This window comes from Rasamsonia emersonii, assembly GCF_000968595.1.
Source record: "Rasamsonia emersonii CBS 393.64 chromosome Unknown ctg1118621759977, whole genome shotgun sequence".
NCBI classification, from domain to species: domain Eukaryota; kingdom Fungi; phylum Ascomycota; class Eurotiomycetes; order Eurotiales; family Trichocomaceae; genus Rasamsonia; species Rasamsonia emersonii.
Window position 1 is genome coordinate 8,454 of NW_013563310.1, and position 16,661 is coordinate 25,114.

The 16,661-nt window shown below is 50.0% G+C and overlaps 4 protein-coding genes across 4 annotated transcripts; 2 read left to right on the forward strand and 2 right to left on the reverse strand.

The window, feature by feature from the left end:
- Nucleotides 1-6,672: 6,672 nt before the first annotated feature.
- On the forward strand, nucleotides 6,673-8,809 carry T310_1136 (UPF0016 domain protein; the record flags this gene model as incomplete). Its single annotated transcript, XM_013475990.1, has 4 exons — nucleotides 6,673-7,269; nucleotides 7,330-8,254; nucleotides 8,452-8,525; nucleotides 8,684-8,809. 4 exons carry the CDS (start codon nucleotides 6,673-6,675, stop codon nucleotides 8,807-8,809), a joined length of 1,722 nt encoding a protein of 573 aa, XP_013331444.1.
- Nucleotides 8,810-10,553: 1,744 nt separating this feature from the next.
- T310_1137 (MYB DNA-binding domain protein) lies at nucleotides 10,554-13,777 on the forward strand (the record flags this gene model as incomplete). The annotated part of the gene is made up of 4 exons (XM_013475991.1): nucleotides 10,554-10,887; nucleotides 11,137-12,382; nucleotides 12,435-13,496; nucleotides 13,741-13,777. The coding sequence occupies 4 exons, from the start codon at nucleotides 10,554-10,556 to the stop codon at nucleotides 13,775-13,777; spliced, it is 2,679 nt and encodes an 892-aa protein (XP_013331445.1).
- Nucleotides 13,778-14,012: 235 nt separating this feature from the next.
- T310_1138 (uncharacterized protein) lies at nucleotides 14,013-15,147 on the reverse strand (the record flags this gene model as incomplete). The annotated part of the gene is made up of 5 exons (XM_013475992.1): nucleotides 14,013-14,080; nucleotides 14,215-14,399; nucleotides 14,471-14,677; nucleotides 14,754-14,799; nucleotides 14,841-15,147. The coding sequence occupies 5 exons, from the start codon at nucleotides 15,145-15,147 to the stop codon at nucleotides 14,013-14,015; spliced, it is 813 nt and encodes a 270-aa protein (XP_013331446.1).
- Nucleotides 15,148-15,628: 481 nt separating this feature from the next.
- Nucleotides 15,629-16,661, reverse strand: T310_1139 (uncharacterized protein; the record flags this gene model as incomplete). Its single annotated transcript, XM_013475993.1, has 5 exons — nucleotides 15,629-15,657; nucleotides 15,724-15,738; nucleotides 16,029-16,071; nucleotides 16,243-16,556; nucleotides 16,587-16,661. Coding segments are annotated over 5 exons (476 nt in total), but the record flags the coding sequence as incomplete, so codon positions are not given.

Sequence of the window (16,661 nt, forward strand, 5' to 3'; positions counted from 1 at the left end):
GGATAATCCTCTTTTCATTGAGTTGGCCTCGAGGTTCTTGTCTTCCGTCCGTCCTCCCCCCCCTTTGGATTGCTTTCAACTCTCGGGGGCTGTATTGTCGTAACTGTGCATTATATCGGAACTCTTCTGTGGTCTCGATAGCTACCTCGACGTTCATTGTGGACAGTAGGAGATGGGGGTCAAAGGATAAAACTAAGTCGGCACATGGATCTCGCTCCGATTCAGTGTGTACAGCACGAACAGGCATGCCTGGCTCTGGCTTTGGATCCTCTGGATATGAGTAGGATTGTTGCCTCCCATATCACAGCATTTGGGGACGCAAAGTTGGAAGAGACAACGAGATTTGAAGGGATGTTATTTCCATCGGCTTCTTGCTTTTATTTCAATAATGGAGCGTAGAAGTGAAGAAGCGTCGAATTCATAAGTAAGGCTCCCAGAATCCTCGCAGGGAGCGTCCTGCACTGCTCGATTGGTAGCATGAACACCCGTTTACTAGGCGGCATTCCACAGATAATAAGAACGTGTGCAACTGAGGCTCGGCTTGGCCACTTGCATCGCCTCAGTCAGTAAGAGCAACAATGAAAGAGTTTCCATGTAGGCGCCCCTTTCTCGACTCTTCGTGGTGGCCATTTCCGTCGTCCCAGTTGCGCATAGAAGTTGTGATGTGGGCGGAATCTGCAAGTGAGGCTTCCTTCTCCCATTGCGACATGGAGATGACGACGCGTATGGCCGTGCCAAAACCAATCGCCTTTCCACACAAATCGCTGATTTTCTTTCTGTCGTAAGGCAAAGGCACGAAGAAGATCACTTCTCCTCATAATCCAGGTGATGCCGGACTCTTGATTGACGCCTGTCCGTATAAATAAAAGGGGACATGACTTTTCAGTATCTTCTACCCGAGCATGTTGTATGTTTATTGCTCGTGATTGAAAACGACGAGAGGGTAGTCAATGACTCCGTAACGTTTGAGTCGTCGATGAGTTGGCGCCGCCTTGGGTGATGAACGTCGATGATCACTCGTCTGCTCAGAAGCCACCCATTTCAAGCTTGAGTTTCTCTCAGTATTATCTGGCCCCGACAACAATCTTGCTCCGATAGAGAGGGTGACGCTGGCTTATTTTCGAGGCCCATCTGAGAGGGCTAGCCAGTGTGTATTCCTTCAGCGTGGTGATCGCATCCGCCGCATTTTTCTTTTGCTTCTGGAACCACTCCCTTTCGCTTCGCGCCTTCGGGGTCGCCAGCTGATCCTCGGGATGCGGTCTGACATTTGCTTCCCGTGGAGGAGTTGCCGAGCTGCCGCAATGTGATCATCATTTTCATACACGAGAATTGTGCACCGGAACTGTCGATCTTGGTGCGCGCATTGGAAGGCCAGCGTCGTGCTTTGGGTCGAGGACTGTAGGGGCTCCATGCCTGCCGCGATTTGATCATCGTTCTCGTAGCCGACGATTGCGTATCTAAGGTGTCACTTTTTGCTCGCGAGTTGGAAGGTAAGCATCATGATATTTGATTAATGTGCTTCTGCTTCAGATGGCTTGGCAATGCTGAACGAGCTTCACGTCTGCGGCATGATGGTCATCGTTTTCGTAGCCAAGAATGCGTGGAAGACCTGTCGCTTTTGGTTCGCTTATTCGACGGCCAGTATCATAACATTCGGTCAGCGCGCTTTGGTTCAGATGGCTTGATAGATGCTGGTCTAAGCTCTGGCTCAGTAGCGTAATTCATTTTGGGCACATCAGCGTGTTTGGATTGTCGCCACGATCGGCCATCAAGCTTGCTGGTTGTGTCAGGGCACGTAGACGGATCCAAGGATATAAAGGCGAAGACGACACCAGGTAAATGCTGTGGACGGCCTCAGGATGGCCATGTAGGGGCCGCTGAGGGTCGGCGCCCACGATTGCTGATGACATGCTTCTCCCATCATCATCCGCGATCCGATGGTCAATTTGCTCTGAAGAACAACAGCTTGCCTTTGAATGGCTTGTTGATGGCGAGGATTTTTGTATCCCTTGATGATATTTGAGCAATTGTGCAGAGGATATCAGCTTCGGTTCGAGTCGCTGATATGTCCGTGCATTGTAGTCGGCCTTGTGTGAAATTCCATGCAGTAGCCTGAGCAGGCAATGTGTAAAATCCAAGGCTTTTGGGTATTCCACGATCCATTGGATGCGGATTTTCCAGGCGACATCGAAGATTGAACGTTTTGTTAAGCCTGTCTTGTCGTTCATGCTGGGTGTTGAAGTAATATTGCAGGCGATTTATCTTTTTGTAAGCAGCGGACACCATCGCGAAAGTAAGAGGCTCTCTGCCACTTGAGCCAGGATGTTCCAATCTCAACCCTTGCAGCCAGGGGTTCTAAATTCATTTTGGTCCTGACATGTTATGACGCCGAGAGGCATTGGATTGGCAATGGGAAATTCTTGGATTGTCACACAGGTCGCATGCGTACTCGCGGGGATTGCCCGAGTTGTTGCTAAGATTTTTTGGTAGAGAATATTTCCTGGGCCGTTGAATGATTGAACGTGGTCGCAAAGACAGACGGGTGAGCACGATCTGAATGCCTCCGGTTAACGCCGACTGCGGGCACGGCTTATCCATTTCGATAAGGCGGCGCCAACGCACAATTTGCGAGTTCGATATTGTATAGCATCAAGGCAGGGCGTTGTCGAACCTGTTGTCGGCTGAGATTCCGGACGTTGAGGTATAGCCACCCGCCAGATCCAAGACAGTAACTGCGGGGGTGGCCAAGATAGGTGCTATAATGACCTTGCGAACTTGTTTCGATTGAGCAAGCTCCCATCGCGAGCAGCTGCGGTTCGTTTTTGGTTCATCAACCACATCAAGGGAGAGGACCGAGATTGCAATAAAGGCCGAGAAGCAACATGCCGGCTGAAGATAATCGTTCGGCTCCTGCCATGACGGGTAGGGAGGCAGAGGCACGACGTGGATCTTGACAACGGTATCATAATGTTGAACATCCATTTCACAAGGGACAGCGCAGTTGAGATACTGTAATGGCTGCGGCCCACGAAAGAACAATGGCGACGGGTGTGTCATTCAGAGAGACATGTCTCCCAGAGTCATGGTGTTTTGATCGACAATCTCATCAACCGTCGCCTTCGTAAAGTTTAATGCCAAAGATGTCTCTTGGATCCAGGAAGCAACACCGTTGTGATGCATATTCTAAGTGGAACATGCGACGGACGTTGATGAAAAAAGTTGAACCAAAGAGCGAGTCGCGGAGGTTTCTTTCATTTTCGTGCTTTGGGAGTGGTACAAGATGCTTTGGTCTCTTCTTTGGACGGATCGTCTCGAATAGTTGGAGAGTGATCGCCATGTTGCCGGTAGGAAGCGAATGGTGGATTCGGGGATGAACATTGAGTGTTCCTTCTCCCCGTGCCGAGTCTCCGCAATCAAACGCCAGGACAGTAAGCGTTAATATGCGTACTGCATGTATCCTTCGTCACAAATAACTCGAAGTTGTTGTTGACGATGTCAAGCACGGCAGCAGGCACCATTGCTGATGCATCTCTAAGCGGGTCTCTTGTGGACGGAGACTGGCACATGACAGTCATTTCAGTCATCGATATTCGATGAAGAACACGTTCAGCTTTGAATCTTTGATGGCCTAGCTTTTGTAGTTGACAACGTGTCAGGGCTGCTCGAGCGGATTTGGCTCAAAGTAGTGGGTGCCGATAATTTCATTCATTGTGGGATGTCGAGTCCCTCATCCATCCCTGGTGCTAGAACTGGATTTTCAGCTTCCATGTTCTGCTCAATGACATCCCATATCAACTCGGACGCACGTAGGCTCCCACACCGGCATTGACAGGGTTGAGATAGGTGGACATGAACTGCCCTTTCCATACGCCGGATATGGCATTTGGCGGCAGCCCCATGCCGATTGATGTCCTTCACGACGGCGTGGAAGTCTGTTCGGAATGTTAGATCACAGAAACAAGAGGCCACGAGATGATGAGGATTGGGTTCTTACACATTTTGGCGGCGTGCTAATGTCGCCGCAACGTATGCCTTGGATGCTGTTCTTGATTCACGACAGACTCTCTGTCGACGTTGGCGATGACGACTCTCTTCTCCCGTATTTTCAAAATAAAATAAAGAAAAGAGAGCTTCAGAAATGCTAATTCGTGGAAGGCGTGACATACGGCCCTTTCTTCTTGTTCCTCTTGTCCTTTGGTTCCCCTTGATCTTTCCCTGGAAGGCGAGAGCGCAGGGCACTAGGCCGAAGAACATGCCGATAATCGGAAGATTTCCATCTTCAAGGGATGGTGGACGAAGATGTATCTCGTGTTCGAGATGTCTCCATCAAGAGTATCTCCGAACCGAAAGGAGGAGGAAGCGGAATGGTTGCGTTCCCGCAAGCCTCGGAGATAAAGGAGGAAGAGGAGATACAGACGAAGATAAGAGGTCGAAAGTTGAAGAGCTTGATCCAGGGTTTGATGTAAAAAAGAAAAAGAGAAAGAGTAAGAGACAAGAAGAGAGGGAGGGATGTATAAGGGATGTATAGCTTGGAGCTGAAGAAGAACTGCGAGGACGTGAACCAGGGAAGGCAAAGTCCATGGAAAGGAAGAAGCAGAGGATATACTATAGAAGTATAAGAGTGTGTATAGTAGTAACATCCTTTGCACAGGGAGGAGATATAATAATATAAGAATGTATGAGAAGTTGGTGATGTGAGAAGGAAGAAGGGGAAAAAAACGCGGCTGAGGTGGGCGAGAGGGTAATATTTATAACCCTCCCAGCTCGCTTAGAGGCACCGCAGACCACCATCGCTTAGGAACGAAGCGTGAATGAAACAGGTCGCTTAGCAACAAGGCGTGAATGTTGTGGCATCGCTGATAGGCAGATCAGCCTTGATTCCTAGCTGATGGCAGCAAATACAGTGACGACGCAGGTGTAGATTGACGAACCAGATACAGAACAGCGATGCAGATACTAGGTACAGAGTGAAGACTCAGGTATACAGTGACAGAGACTGCCACAGTCAGCCAATGACCGACCAGGACCAGAGCAGAGACGTGAATAATGAACGGCATCAGCCAGAAGGGAAACTGTAGAAGAGATGATTTCCGCATCTAATGCATGCAGAGCAGTGACGGGCGTACAGATGTGGCGGCCGCTAGAGCTGAACAGTGACGACCTGGATATCGATTAGTGACGATGGTGCGGTTAGTTTGACCTACTATATTCACGTTTTATGGACAGGTGGCGCCACCTGCTATGCAGTGACGACTTGGTTAGTGACGACCTGGTTCGCAGTGACGACCAAGCGGTAGGCAGGGAGACACAGAACTGTGCTAGACTGGAGGTGGTGATCGGCCTGTGGCCATGAATATTGGAAAAGGGCCTTTATCACCTCATAAAGTTGCAACTCATGGAACTGGAGATTAGGGCTGGATAGAGCTGTTGGGCCGGTCCATCATTCTTTCTGCTGTGTACAGCCTTAGTAGTACACCATCTAGAGAAAATCAGATACAAATTTTTTCCTGAACTCTTCGAATCGGAAGGAAAAAATCTTTCAGCAGATAAGGATATCATTTCCGTCGACTTCAGGACTCTCAAATTACAAGCGGTCGAGTCTTGCACGAGCAGACCCAGTAGTTCTGTGAGGGACTGATAGCTACAGGAAGAGCGATTCTGACCCGATGGCACGTAGTTTCTCGAGTTGTATGTGATAATATATTGTACTGACCTAAGCACACAAGACCGCTGAAGGGATAGAGGAAACCTATTTGCCCTGCTTCCGGTGCAACCTAAGGTCTTGGTAAGCCTCCATAGGGTTTCCATCCCAAGAATCCAACAGGAAAGCAGGAACCGACGACATCGAACGAAGGAAGAATATTTGCAGGAGAGCAGGAACGGATTTAGGACAAGATAAACCCCTTGTGAGCTGCAGACAGCTACCACGGCTAAGTAATGAGATAGATACAAAGCCGCTACCTTCGAGCGAACACTAGACGAGTAGAGGCCCTTGGAGAGCTGGAAAACGAGCGTGGCAGAAATAAGCTTCTTAGCCCATCTTTGATCCGAAGAAAGTCGATATCAATACTCTGCGCCTGCAGGACCGAGGCTACTCGACGGATTCCAAGTTTCCAACCATGGAAATGCGAAATACCAATATCAGTTGACAGGACGAGTGGAGCAGTGATCTGCCCAGCCAGTGCTAAAATTAGCTGCAATCCAACAGACAAACTGGGGAGGCACGTGCTCGCCTGGGGAGATGACAGCTGAGAAGCAAGGACCAAAGTCAACATCCAATGACCAGTCTGGCGGCACCTGCAAAGAATGCCAGCCTGCAATAATGCCCGAATCAGGCAAATCTGGGGTTCTGCACCAGCGATCGAGTCTGGATTTATTCCCGCTTGCGGACCTGCGTCGGCGGGAGTCACGTGAGCAGCATCAACGTGTCCCGAGCCCCTTGCACGAACGCTGTTGCACTGCAAGGCTGTCTCTCCTGCTCAAACCGCATTTCCCCAGCATTCCTCGTTCGCAATTGATTGCTTCTTCTTCGTGCGTTTTCTATGCGGCCTGCTTAATCTTAATTCTTTTGTTCTTCCGCCTTCCCTTTCATTCCTCGCTCCCTTTGACCCTCCGCAAAACTCGGTCGGGTCCGCGTCCTGAATTCGACTCCTTGTACAACTATAATCTGCGATGAAGATCCGTCGTCTTTCTCCAGCACTTGCGCTTTTGCTCCTGACAGCCGTGTCGACGACTCTGGCTGAGTCCTCCAGTGACAGCACACCGACCTTAACCCAACGGGATGCAAGCGTCGCCGATGCTGTACGGCCGGAATCCAATCTTCTTGCCTCTCCAAAAGCCGCTCCCAAAGGGACGCTGGACGCCCCTGTAGACGGCAAGGATGGCAAACCCCACGCTGGTCCGTGGGTAGAAACCAGCGCCGAAAGAGACCGCAAGAAGGAGAAGGCGGACGGCAAGGCAGTTGCCGACAAGTTGGATACTCACGATCTGAGTGTCGAACACATTGGACCGGATGGAAAACCCATGCCGCATTCGAATGACGGGGTCATGGACGATCCGCACCGAGTAGGACCGAAGGAAGGCACTCGCGGAACCGAGGGAGGCGTGTCGGAGAAGAGCAAGGAGAGCAAGTTCGCTACAGAGAAGGTGCCCGAGACGCCCAAAGAGGTGCCTCCATTGCCGCACAGTGAACAGGAGAAGATCCCCAATCTCGACGACAAGGACTTGCCAGAGACGAAGGCTCTAGAGGACGGGGAGAAAGTGCTCGAGGTGCGACTGGCATTGGATGGCTACAATTGACACTGATGCTGACATTTTTTGCTCCTCCAGAAACCAGCCGATCTACCGGAGAAGCCTCACGACATCCCGCCCCCGAAATCACCAGCTCCCGTGAGTAGCGATCCACTCAAACTGAAGTCTCCCTCCACCGGTGGATCGTCGAGCGGTTCCTCCAGCGGCTCCTCGAGCAGCTCCAAAACAGGAGCTGTTTCCGAAGGAAAAGTCATCAGCCCGATTCACTCCCTCTTCCTCTCCCTGACCATGATCGTCTTCTCCGAGATCGGTGATAAAACGTTCCTCGTGGCGGCTCTGATGGCGATGCGCCATCCCCGCCTCGTCGTTTTTTCGTCTGCATTTTCGGCCCTGGTGGCGATGACCGTGCTCTCCGCTGTTCTCGGGCATGCCGTTCCGACGCTCATTCCCAAGTCCTTTACGAAGCTCCTCGCTGCGGGATTGTTCTTTGTTTTCGGTGCCAAGATGTTCCGAGAAGGTCGCGCCATGTCGCCTGATGAAGGCGTTAGTGAGGAGATGAAGGAGGTCGAAATGGAGCTGGAAGAGAAGGAGCACCAACAGAGGCGGATGAGCCGGCGTCGGTCGTCGATCAGTCCGTACGCGTTGGAGGCAGGCCGCGCAGGCCGCAAGGGGCGTTCAACCAACCGTCTACCTTCGCCGCCGGAGAGCATCTCCTCCTCGTCATCTCGTGAAGTTTCACCCGTCCGCAGCTCGACGTGGCAGAATATCCTCGTGGGAGTCAACAATCTGTGCTCTCTGCTGTTGAGCCCTGCGTGGGTGCAGACGTTTGTCATGACGTTTCTGGGCGAATGGGGCGACCGGAGCCAGATCGCGACGATCGCCATGGCCGCCGGACAGGATTACTGGTGGGTCACCGTCGGAGCAATCACGGGGCATGGCCTGTGTACGGCCGCAGCAGTTATTGGGGGGAGGGCGATTGCGGGGAGAGTTAGTCTTCGAGCTGGTATGTACCCTTAACTGGATGAAATTTTTAAATGGGATACTGACATGACGCAGTGACGTTGGGCGGCGCAGTTGCGTTCTTCATTTTTGGCATCCTTTACTTGATCGAGGCAATATATTAGCTGAGCGATCGGTTTCGCACGGTCGCAACTAGTCATTTTGTTCCTTTCCCTTAAAGCTATAATAAAAAATCCTTAGATATCCCCGCCGCTGCGGACGCGAGTGGCGCTTTTTTCGCTTTTCACTTTTTTTCACTTTTCACCTTTGATACCGTACGTATTGACATGTGCGACTTTGATTCCTTACTTTTTTTTTCTATTAATCTTGCAATGTCTTGGGTTCAGCCGTTGATTGATTAGACTCGGCGCTTGGGGACCGGGGGTCTAATAGGGGCTATCTATGTAATACTAACCTAACTATCAGCTAATAGAGAGAGAGGATGGGATTGGCTTTTTTCCACTCTGTGAGAGATGTACTGTACTGTACTGTACAAGAGGGAGATGATGACTTGGTAGCGGGAATGACTGGCGTTTATCGTGCTAGAAAGAGAAAATGAACATTCTGTTGGAGTGCTGTCATATGGTGTTTTATACTTTTCTATGGGAATTGTAAGAGAGAGTTGCAGCGAGACCATCCATCGTCATCTAATTGCTTTGTATTGCGACCTGACTCGATATTCGAGTCGAGTTACGATAAATTTTTTCCGGGAGGTAAATTCAAAGTGAAAATGGAGGGGAAAAAAAAGAAAAGAGAAAGTAGCTTGTGCAAGACAGCTTTAAGATTAATTCTGGCTTCGTTTGTTATGGAGATTGTGGTCAGCATTATATATTTATTTGTTTAAGGTCCCTGCGATGGAAGTCATGTCCAACATACTCGTTGAGTAACAATTAAAAATCCTTCTCCACCTTAATAAATAACGATCAATGCGAGTGATCAACAATCGATTAAAATTAATTAATTAATTAATTCCATTCAAGATCGTGAAATTCGTGATGCCTTGTTTCTGAATGGATTTTCGTCTGCGTCCGCCTGTCGATAGCCATCATCAGTCCACAACATGCATCAACTAACTGTTACGCGCTGGGTCCAACCGTAGTCGTCGATACTTAGCAATGGTGGTTAGGGAAGGATCAAGGAGTCTTCCTGACTCTATGTCGTTCACGAGCACGCGACGGTCTGACTGACCCGGGTCTCCTCTCCTTGAGACAACGGCCTACCTGGCGAAGGGCTCTTCCTCGAACGACCTCTCTCGATATAGTGGGGTCTCACAGGGACACACACAACAAGTAGGAGCTCTCCAAAATAAGAATAACAACAACGACTAGGTCAGAGGCAACGCCTACTAGAGCTATACCGAAGTATACCACTAGTAGTAAGAAGTCTTACTGACCCCCAAAGTAAGTATCTTAGTAACAATGATCTTAATGAATTGAAATTGAGCGCGAGTAAAGAAAGAACTAGATACATGACCAGAATCCTTCTTCCTTTTATAACCTTGTCATCATACCTTCTCATCATACCTTCCATTTGGTATACCCCTTTGGTAGATCATACCATCATACCAGTCCGTGCTTCTCGGTATTCCGGTATACTTGTCACGTGATCTTGTGCTTGCCCTGTTGCTGCCTTGCAGGGTTTCTGTTTCATTGCATTGCTGTGTTGGACAGCGTTATCTCCTGTTGGTTCATAACACTAACTCGATCTCAAAAAAAGCAGGAAAATAGAAAACGTCAGAAACTACCTTCCTGCAATATCTTACGTTTGACTTTATATAACTAACCCTAATTTCTAACCCTAAGAAGCAAAATCCCACGCGAAACAACGCAAATTCGCCGATCGCACACAAAAGTAATACGACTTAATCAGGGTGATGAATATCTGATATCTTCCTGCAATTTTTCAGACGTTAATTCCTTCTCGTTGGGTTGACAGAATTAACCCTACGTACACCTCTAACCCTGCGATCTAACCCTAACCCTTAACCCTAACCTTAACCCTACTCCTAACCCGAACCTTTTCAACCCACAAAACTAACCCTAACCCATAACCCTTGGTGCCTGAGGCATCAACGCGCCAAGAGCCCGGCTTTGACCCTGCGTAACTGTCCTAACGCTACCTTCGCCCTTTCGCCCCTTCCCACCCTTTTGTTGTTGCTAGGGGCTAATCCTGTTGATCCATCCCAAACAAAACAAAACAAACGCTCACTAGCCCATCGAATCCATCCATCATCATCCGTCTACCTTTGGCAATCAAATGGGCCCAAGGCTAAATCCACACTGAACGTCTTTTTCGTCATCGACATGGCGTTCGTCAACCCCCTCGACAAGTACCGGCTCAGCTCGTCGCCACCCCAACAGCCCCGACCGCCAAGCACCACGCGCAGCGCCCGCCCTGCCGCGTATCCCCAGTCACTGTCGCCCGCGTCGTGGGAGTATCACAAGGCGGCCACCACGACGCCCGTGCAGCGCCAGCAGCGACAGCGGCGTCCACGGCAGACTTCGCAGTCGGTCAGTCCGTCCAGACGACGCGTCACCAGGAGCCAGAGTCGTCAGCTCGAAGCGAGTCGGGGCGATGATGCGGAGAGGTTGGCCGGCGCCGCGAGGCGTGGTAAGGCGAAGGCAAAACAGAACACAGGTCAGTATTGAGATGGATTGATTTGATGTTCATGATTATGATTATTGTCATCCTCTCTCTTCAAGCACTCTCAATTTACGGTGCACTGTTTGCTCTGATATCTCTTCTGTGAATTGTTTATCGAGTCTGATTGTACCATTCATGACGCCTCATGAAAGTAGTTTTTCTTTTCTTTTCTAACTGGATCATTTGAATGTCAATCTCATTATTATCTTTATCATTGCTTGGATCGTCTGCTCACATCCACAGATTTGGCCGCCGTAATCGAAGAACCCCCATCTGCCAGCCAGTCACATGCTCGTGACACCATTCCAGAGTCGCCAGAAGAGCATAACATCTCAGGAACCACCATTCTTCCAGCCGAGTCAGAGCCAGATACAGGCGATCTGGACCCCCTCATGATGATTGAGGCGCTGCCGGATCTGCAGCGTGCTGCATCCGCTGTGCTGGAGTTTTTCGCGCCAAATTTGACGTCACCAGGCAGCATCATTGACCTGGCAAAGCGCCTTCAGGATCCGAAGAGCACTCAGAGCAGGCGGCTGGAGCGTTTGCGATCCAACTTCTCGACCGAGACGAAATACTTTGGCAACCAGACGTATATAGAAGTCGAGCAGGTCGCTCGCGCCTTGCCGTCGGTTGAAATACCTCCCGCGCCAGGATCATCGCAGGCGAGGTCCTGGCAGGCAGACGGCATCTTGTTCAAATCAAATTGCGCCCGCCTTGCGCTTGAAGTCCTCACTCGCCCTTCGTTTTCAGCCTCCGTGGAGAGCGCAATTTACGACCTGGAGGGGAAATTCCCTTCTCCGTTCCTCAATGCGCTCGTCAGAGAAAGCGAAATCAACACCGCCGGGAAGAGCAGTCTTCGACGGGCGACGTTCGACCTGGCACTGGATATCAGGACGCAATTCTTGAAAGTTAATCTGGAAACGCATAAGAACGACGACAACTTCAGTCCGAATGCCATTCTGAACCATTCATTCTTCAATGAAATTCTTGAAACGCAGGAAGATGTCGACCAGCCTCCCCTCCGAGGGTTCAATCTGTCAATGTTCCAGGATGAGGATGGAAATCTGCCTTCGCGCTATGAAGACGACGTGCTGGACCGCGTCAGCGACATCCGCAAGTTTTTCAGAGACGATGAGGTAGATTTCGAAGGCTTGGAAGCGACCTTTCCGTGGGAGGGGTTTCTCTACAGCGTGGGTAAATGGATCCGGATGAGAGATGAGGAGGTCAACCGACAGTTGAGCCGGCAGCCTGCTGCAGACGACATGCGTGATCAGCTCGAGGAAGCGGTCAACCGTCGCAGCAGTCTTGATCAAGAGGCGGCACGCGAAAAAGCAAAGGCAGTTGAGACTACGGCGGTTGACTCTACAGCAGCCGACTCTACAAGCGTGCGACCTACAGTGGAAGCTCCAGCTATGGAGCCAGTAAACCAGCCGCGACGGGAGTTGCTGCCAGCAGCCGAGATCAGAGAGAGGAGGGCTTCTTCAAGAAGGTAAGAATGCGTCGAGGATTTGATGTCATGTTAGTAGGTTCTGACTGTCCAGTTCCTTTCTGAACGCCGCTGCAATCCGACATCTTTTCGAACGCGAGGAACGGTCAAAGTCTGCGCAGAGAACACCAGAGCCGCGCACACGGCGGTCCGACTTTGCTGGGTTCATTTCGCGACATGCAGCAGGGGAGCCAAGTGCCAGCGCGGCTGGCTGGACGAGGCCTGCCTCGGAAGCGCCGCGAGTCGAGGCTCGAGAGAGAGAAATACCGGCGTCGCCGGAAGCGGACGTCTTCGCTGACCCGGACAAGACGATTGTGGCCGATTCGCAGTGGGAAGATGCCGACGGCAATGCTCGTGCGGATCGGGGGGAAGCGCGCAGACCTGATTTGACTGTCCCGGAAAGGCGTGAGGTGGAAGCGCCCCTGCCAGGACCATCTTCGGCGGAGGTCTTGGCCGTGATTCAGCGGCACAAGGAGGCTACCAAAGCGAAACCGCGACATTTGTTTATTGACCGGCAAGAAAATGCCACGAGAGTGTCTCCGATCTCGGAGAATTCGCTGGTGCCTGAGACGGTGAATCGGAAGCGAAAGCGCGTGGAGGTGCCGGAAGAAGAATCTGACGAGGAAGCGTTTACTCAAGACGAGCGTCGTGTCGACATTGTACTGAAGCGGGCTCAGAAACCGCAGCAGAAGAAGCCAAGATTGGAGGACACACAAACGGACGACGAGGAGCCGGGGGAGCAGCTTCGGAGTGAACTGGCTTCGTCGGCAGCTCCGACTCCTCACCGGGAACATGCCTATATGGCTGGCGGTGCTGCGCGGGTGTCATCTCCCACTCCGGCAGCAGCAGCACCGGCAGCGGCAGCACCGGCGCCTGTCCTGCAGGCACCACGACCATCGGCAGTGTCGAACGTGGCGATGCCGCAATCCCGACGACGGTGGTCGCTGGAAGAGAACGAGCGACTGATCTACTTGGTGGGGAAATATGGGACGTCGTGGGCGGAAATCAAACGGCGGGACGAGCTGTGGCCTGAGAACAGGGGAGGGCCACGCCTGACGGATCGCGATCAGACGCAGCTGAAGGACCGGGCACGGAATATTGTGATCGAATATTACAGGTGAGTACCGTCTAGGGTTGTGAGTAAGCGCCTGCTCATCGTGATGTTAGGAGCGGGCAGATACCGCCGAAGAACTTTGAGCTGGTGACGATCAAGAAGAGCGACAGGGACAAGCTGCAGAGGATGGGCATTAAGATTCTGAGTGCGGAGGAGATTGCTAAGTTGAGGGATCGCCGAAGACAGGGTGATCGCACACAAGTTGGGTAGATTGTGCTTCTGGATTTGATGCAACTGTATTTGCTAGCTGTGCTGCTGCTGCTGCTGCTGTTGCTGCTGCTTGATTAAGATACCCTTTTGCGTGTTCCTACGGTGTTCAATAGGAAGGAATTGGCTATTCTCGATGGATTGTTGGTTGGTTGATTGATTGCGATAAAAGTGTAATATGGTTAGGTTGTATTCAGGTAATTATTTATATATAAGTCATATTAACAGAGATTCTACCGGGTCCTAGTTCCACATTCAATGACCGTACTGTATGATATATATCAAGCCGATACCTATCTACCATAAGATCGATCATCTGCACGTTACTGCCATCTTATTCAATTCATCACGACCAACGTCACCAATCTTCTTTCCTTTTCCTTGTATAGTATCGTAAGTAGTATATATACTATAGTAGAGAAGAGATATAGCCTAATCACCACCAACCCAGACAGACAGACTCCATTTTCAAGTCATTCCCCTCCAAGCCATTCTTTACTTCTTACTTACTTACTTCCATCCTCCGACTCCGTCGTCTTCTTATTCTTCTTCAACAACTCAACCAACCTCCCCGCAACCAACTCCCCCATAAGATCATACCCTTCATCCGTCAAATGCAATCCATCATCCCAGATCCTCTCCCTCTCGTTCTCAGAGAGGGAATGATACGGCAATGCGGAGTGGAGATCGAATGTGTAGCTGACAAACACCCACATTAGCAGAGCTTAAATACTGAGGGTTAGGGTAATGCTGAGGGTGGGGGATAGTACAATCTCTCCGCCCTATGAGCCAAAATCTTCGCATTCAATTCGTCCCGGCGACGGGTGAGCCGGTCGCTGATGGCGGAGCATTCGGGGATTGTTAGTGCGAGGACGTTTGTTCTGTTGTTGCTTGTCGAGGAGGTGAGGGCAGTGGACCAGGCTTGTTGCAGGGCGGCGAAGATTTGGCTGGGGGAGAAGGTGCCGTAGGCGAGGTCGCTATAGCAAACATCGTAAGAGAGTGAATATAGATTGCAAGAAGGCTAAGTAGGGGATAAGAATTAAGAATACATACTTCGTCCCCCCAAGAACAATAACCCAGTCATAAGCCGTCTTGCTGCCTGCAGTAAGGATACACAATCAGTCAGTCTGTCTGTCGCACATAAACACCCTATCCATAATATATTTATTGTAGGATAGGGAGATATACACCTCCCCTCCATCCTCCCCAAAAACCTCCCCGGAGGCGAAACGGCCAAGTCACCCGGAAGACCCTCGACATCGATGACGATGTCCGTGTTTGGCGGAAGCAACTCTTCTTCTGTAATGCTTTGTTGGAGTCGCTCTTTCAGTTTGATTGCGTAGGGGTGGTATTCGAGGCCGTAGTGCCAGTATCCTGCTGTGAGAGAGTTGCCGAAGCAGAGGATGCGGAGGGTGTTGGTATTATTATTATTATTGTTATTTGGCATTGTTGGATGGATGGGCTTATGTTGTATGTATAGGGAGGGAGGGGTGCTGTGCATGTATATGCTGTGCTGTATGTATAGGATAGGGGAATAAAAATCTATAGAAGGGTTGATTTTTTTGATTCCGAGATGAGGATTCTTAATATTTAATGTTTGTTGGTTGACAATGTCTGTTGAAGATTATCAATTTATATTAATCGATAAATAATTAATATATTATTATTAGAAGGTTGCACCCAATATAGCTAATATTAGGCAGCAGTCTAATTAAATCAACAAGGTTAGTTTCAAGGTTAGTTTCCTTTCTTCGTTCTTCATGCATCGTGATTCGTGAAACCAATATTATCCGTAGAACTGTACGGAGTACTCCGTACTTAGTATGGATGTATGTGTGGACTAGGAGGAGTTGGTACCTAAGGCATCTATCTACCTACCTACCTACTTGTTTATTTTGTACAATACCTGGACAGTGGATTATATCTATCTACTTGATACAAAGGATGTATCTGATATCTATTAATTAGATGTAGATCTGGTTATCTGACAAGTGTATTTGTATACGTATTTGGGTCAACTTACCTATGTACTCCGTACCTATGTACTGTACATACATGTGTAGTGCTGGTAGGTATGAAATTTGAACAGTAATGAATAAATAAACACTGCTGAATGGACCCAAAAGAAAAAGTAAAAATAAACAAAATATTTTCCTTTTTTTTTAAAAAAAATTTAAGAGTAAAAAAAGGAGGCTTCTACCCTGTCTACTTAGCCGTGTTCATCGACTTCTACTCAAACCGCTCGCGTTCTGGCCAATCTACAGCATAAGTATACTATTCTCTTCCATTTCATGCCGAATCCTAGTAATAATTTCGTACTGTACATACCTAACCACCCATCAACTAGTTCAATTGCCTTTACCTGTATCCTCTGCCATGTCGGTATATCTACCGCTGGATGCTTTATATAGCGATTCCGCACAGCGGAATGATGCAGACGTGACATGTCTGATTCTTGCAACCGTTGATATTGATTTCTTGTTCAGCTACGTATCACAACGATAGCCATTGCTGCAGCCACAGCCATCAGCGAGGCACTCACTTCCCTACTCGCCGCGATACTGGCGTGTGTCGACGACGCAGCCGCAGCAACCGCGCTGGACGGGGATGGCGACGAGGATGGAGACGCTTTTGCGACAGCCCTCGACGTGGCGATAGCTGCAGGCACAGAACTGGCGACAACAGGCGTGCTCGACGGCACGCCCAGTGCCGAGACGGATCCGTCGCCGTCGACAATGATGCCTCCCAGCAGGGTGGTTGCGGTGGGCGTGTGCGGGGGCGCCGTCAGAGTTCCGGACATGAAGAGCAAGTCTTCTTGAGGGGAGGAGAGAACGGTGTATGCGTTGGTGCCGCCGCCTGTATCAACAAATACACCATGTTACTTACTGTAGTTACTAGGCGGATAGGGATGATACTCACATATATCGGTCGGATAGCCCGCGCAGAGTGTATTGCACTCGG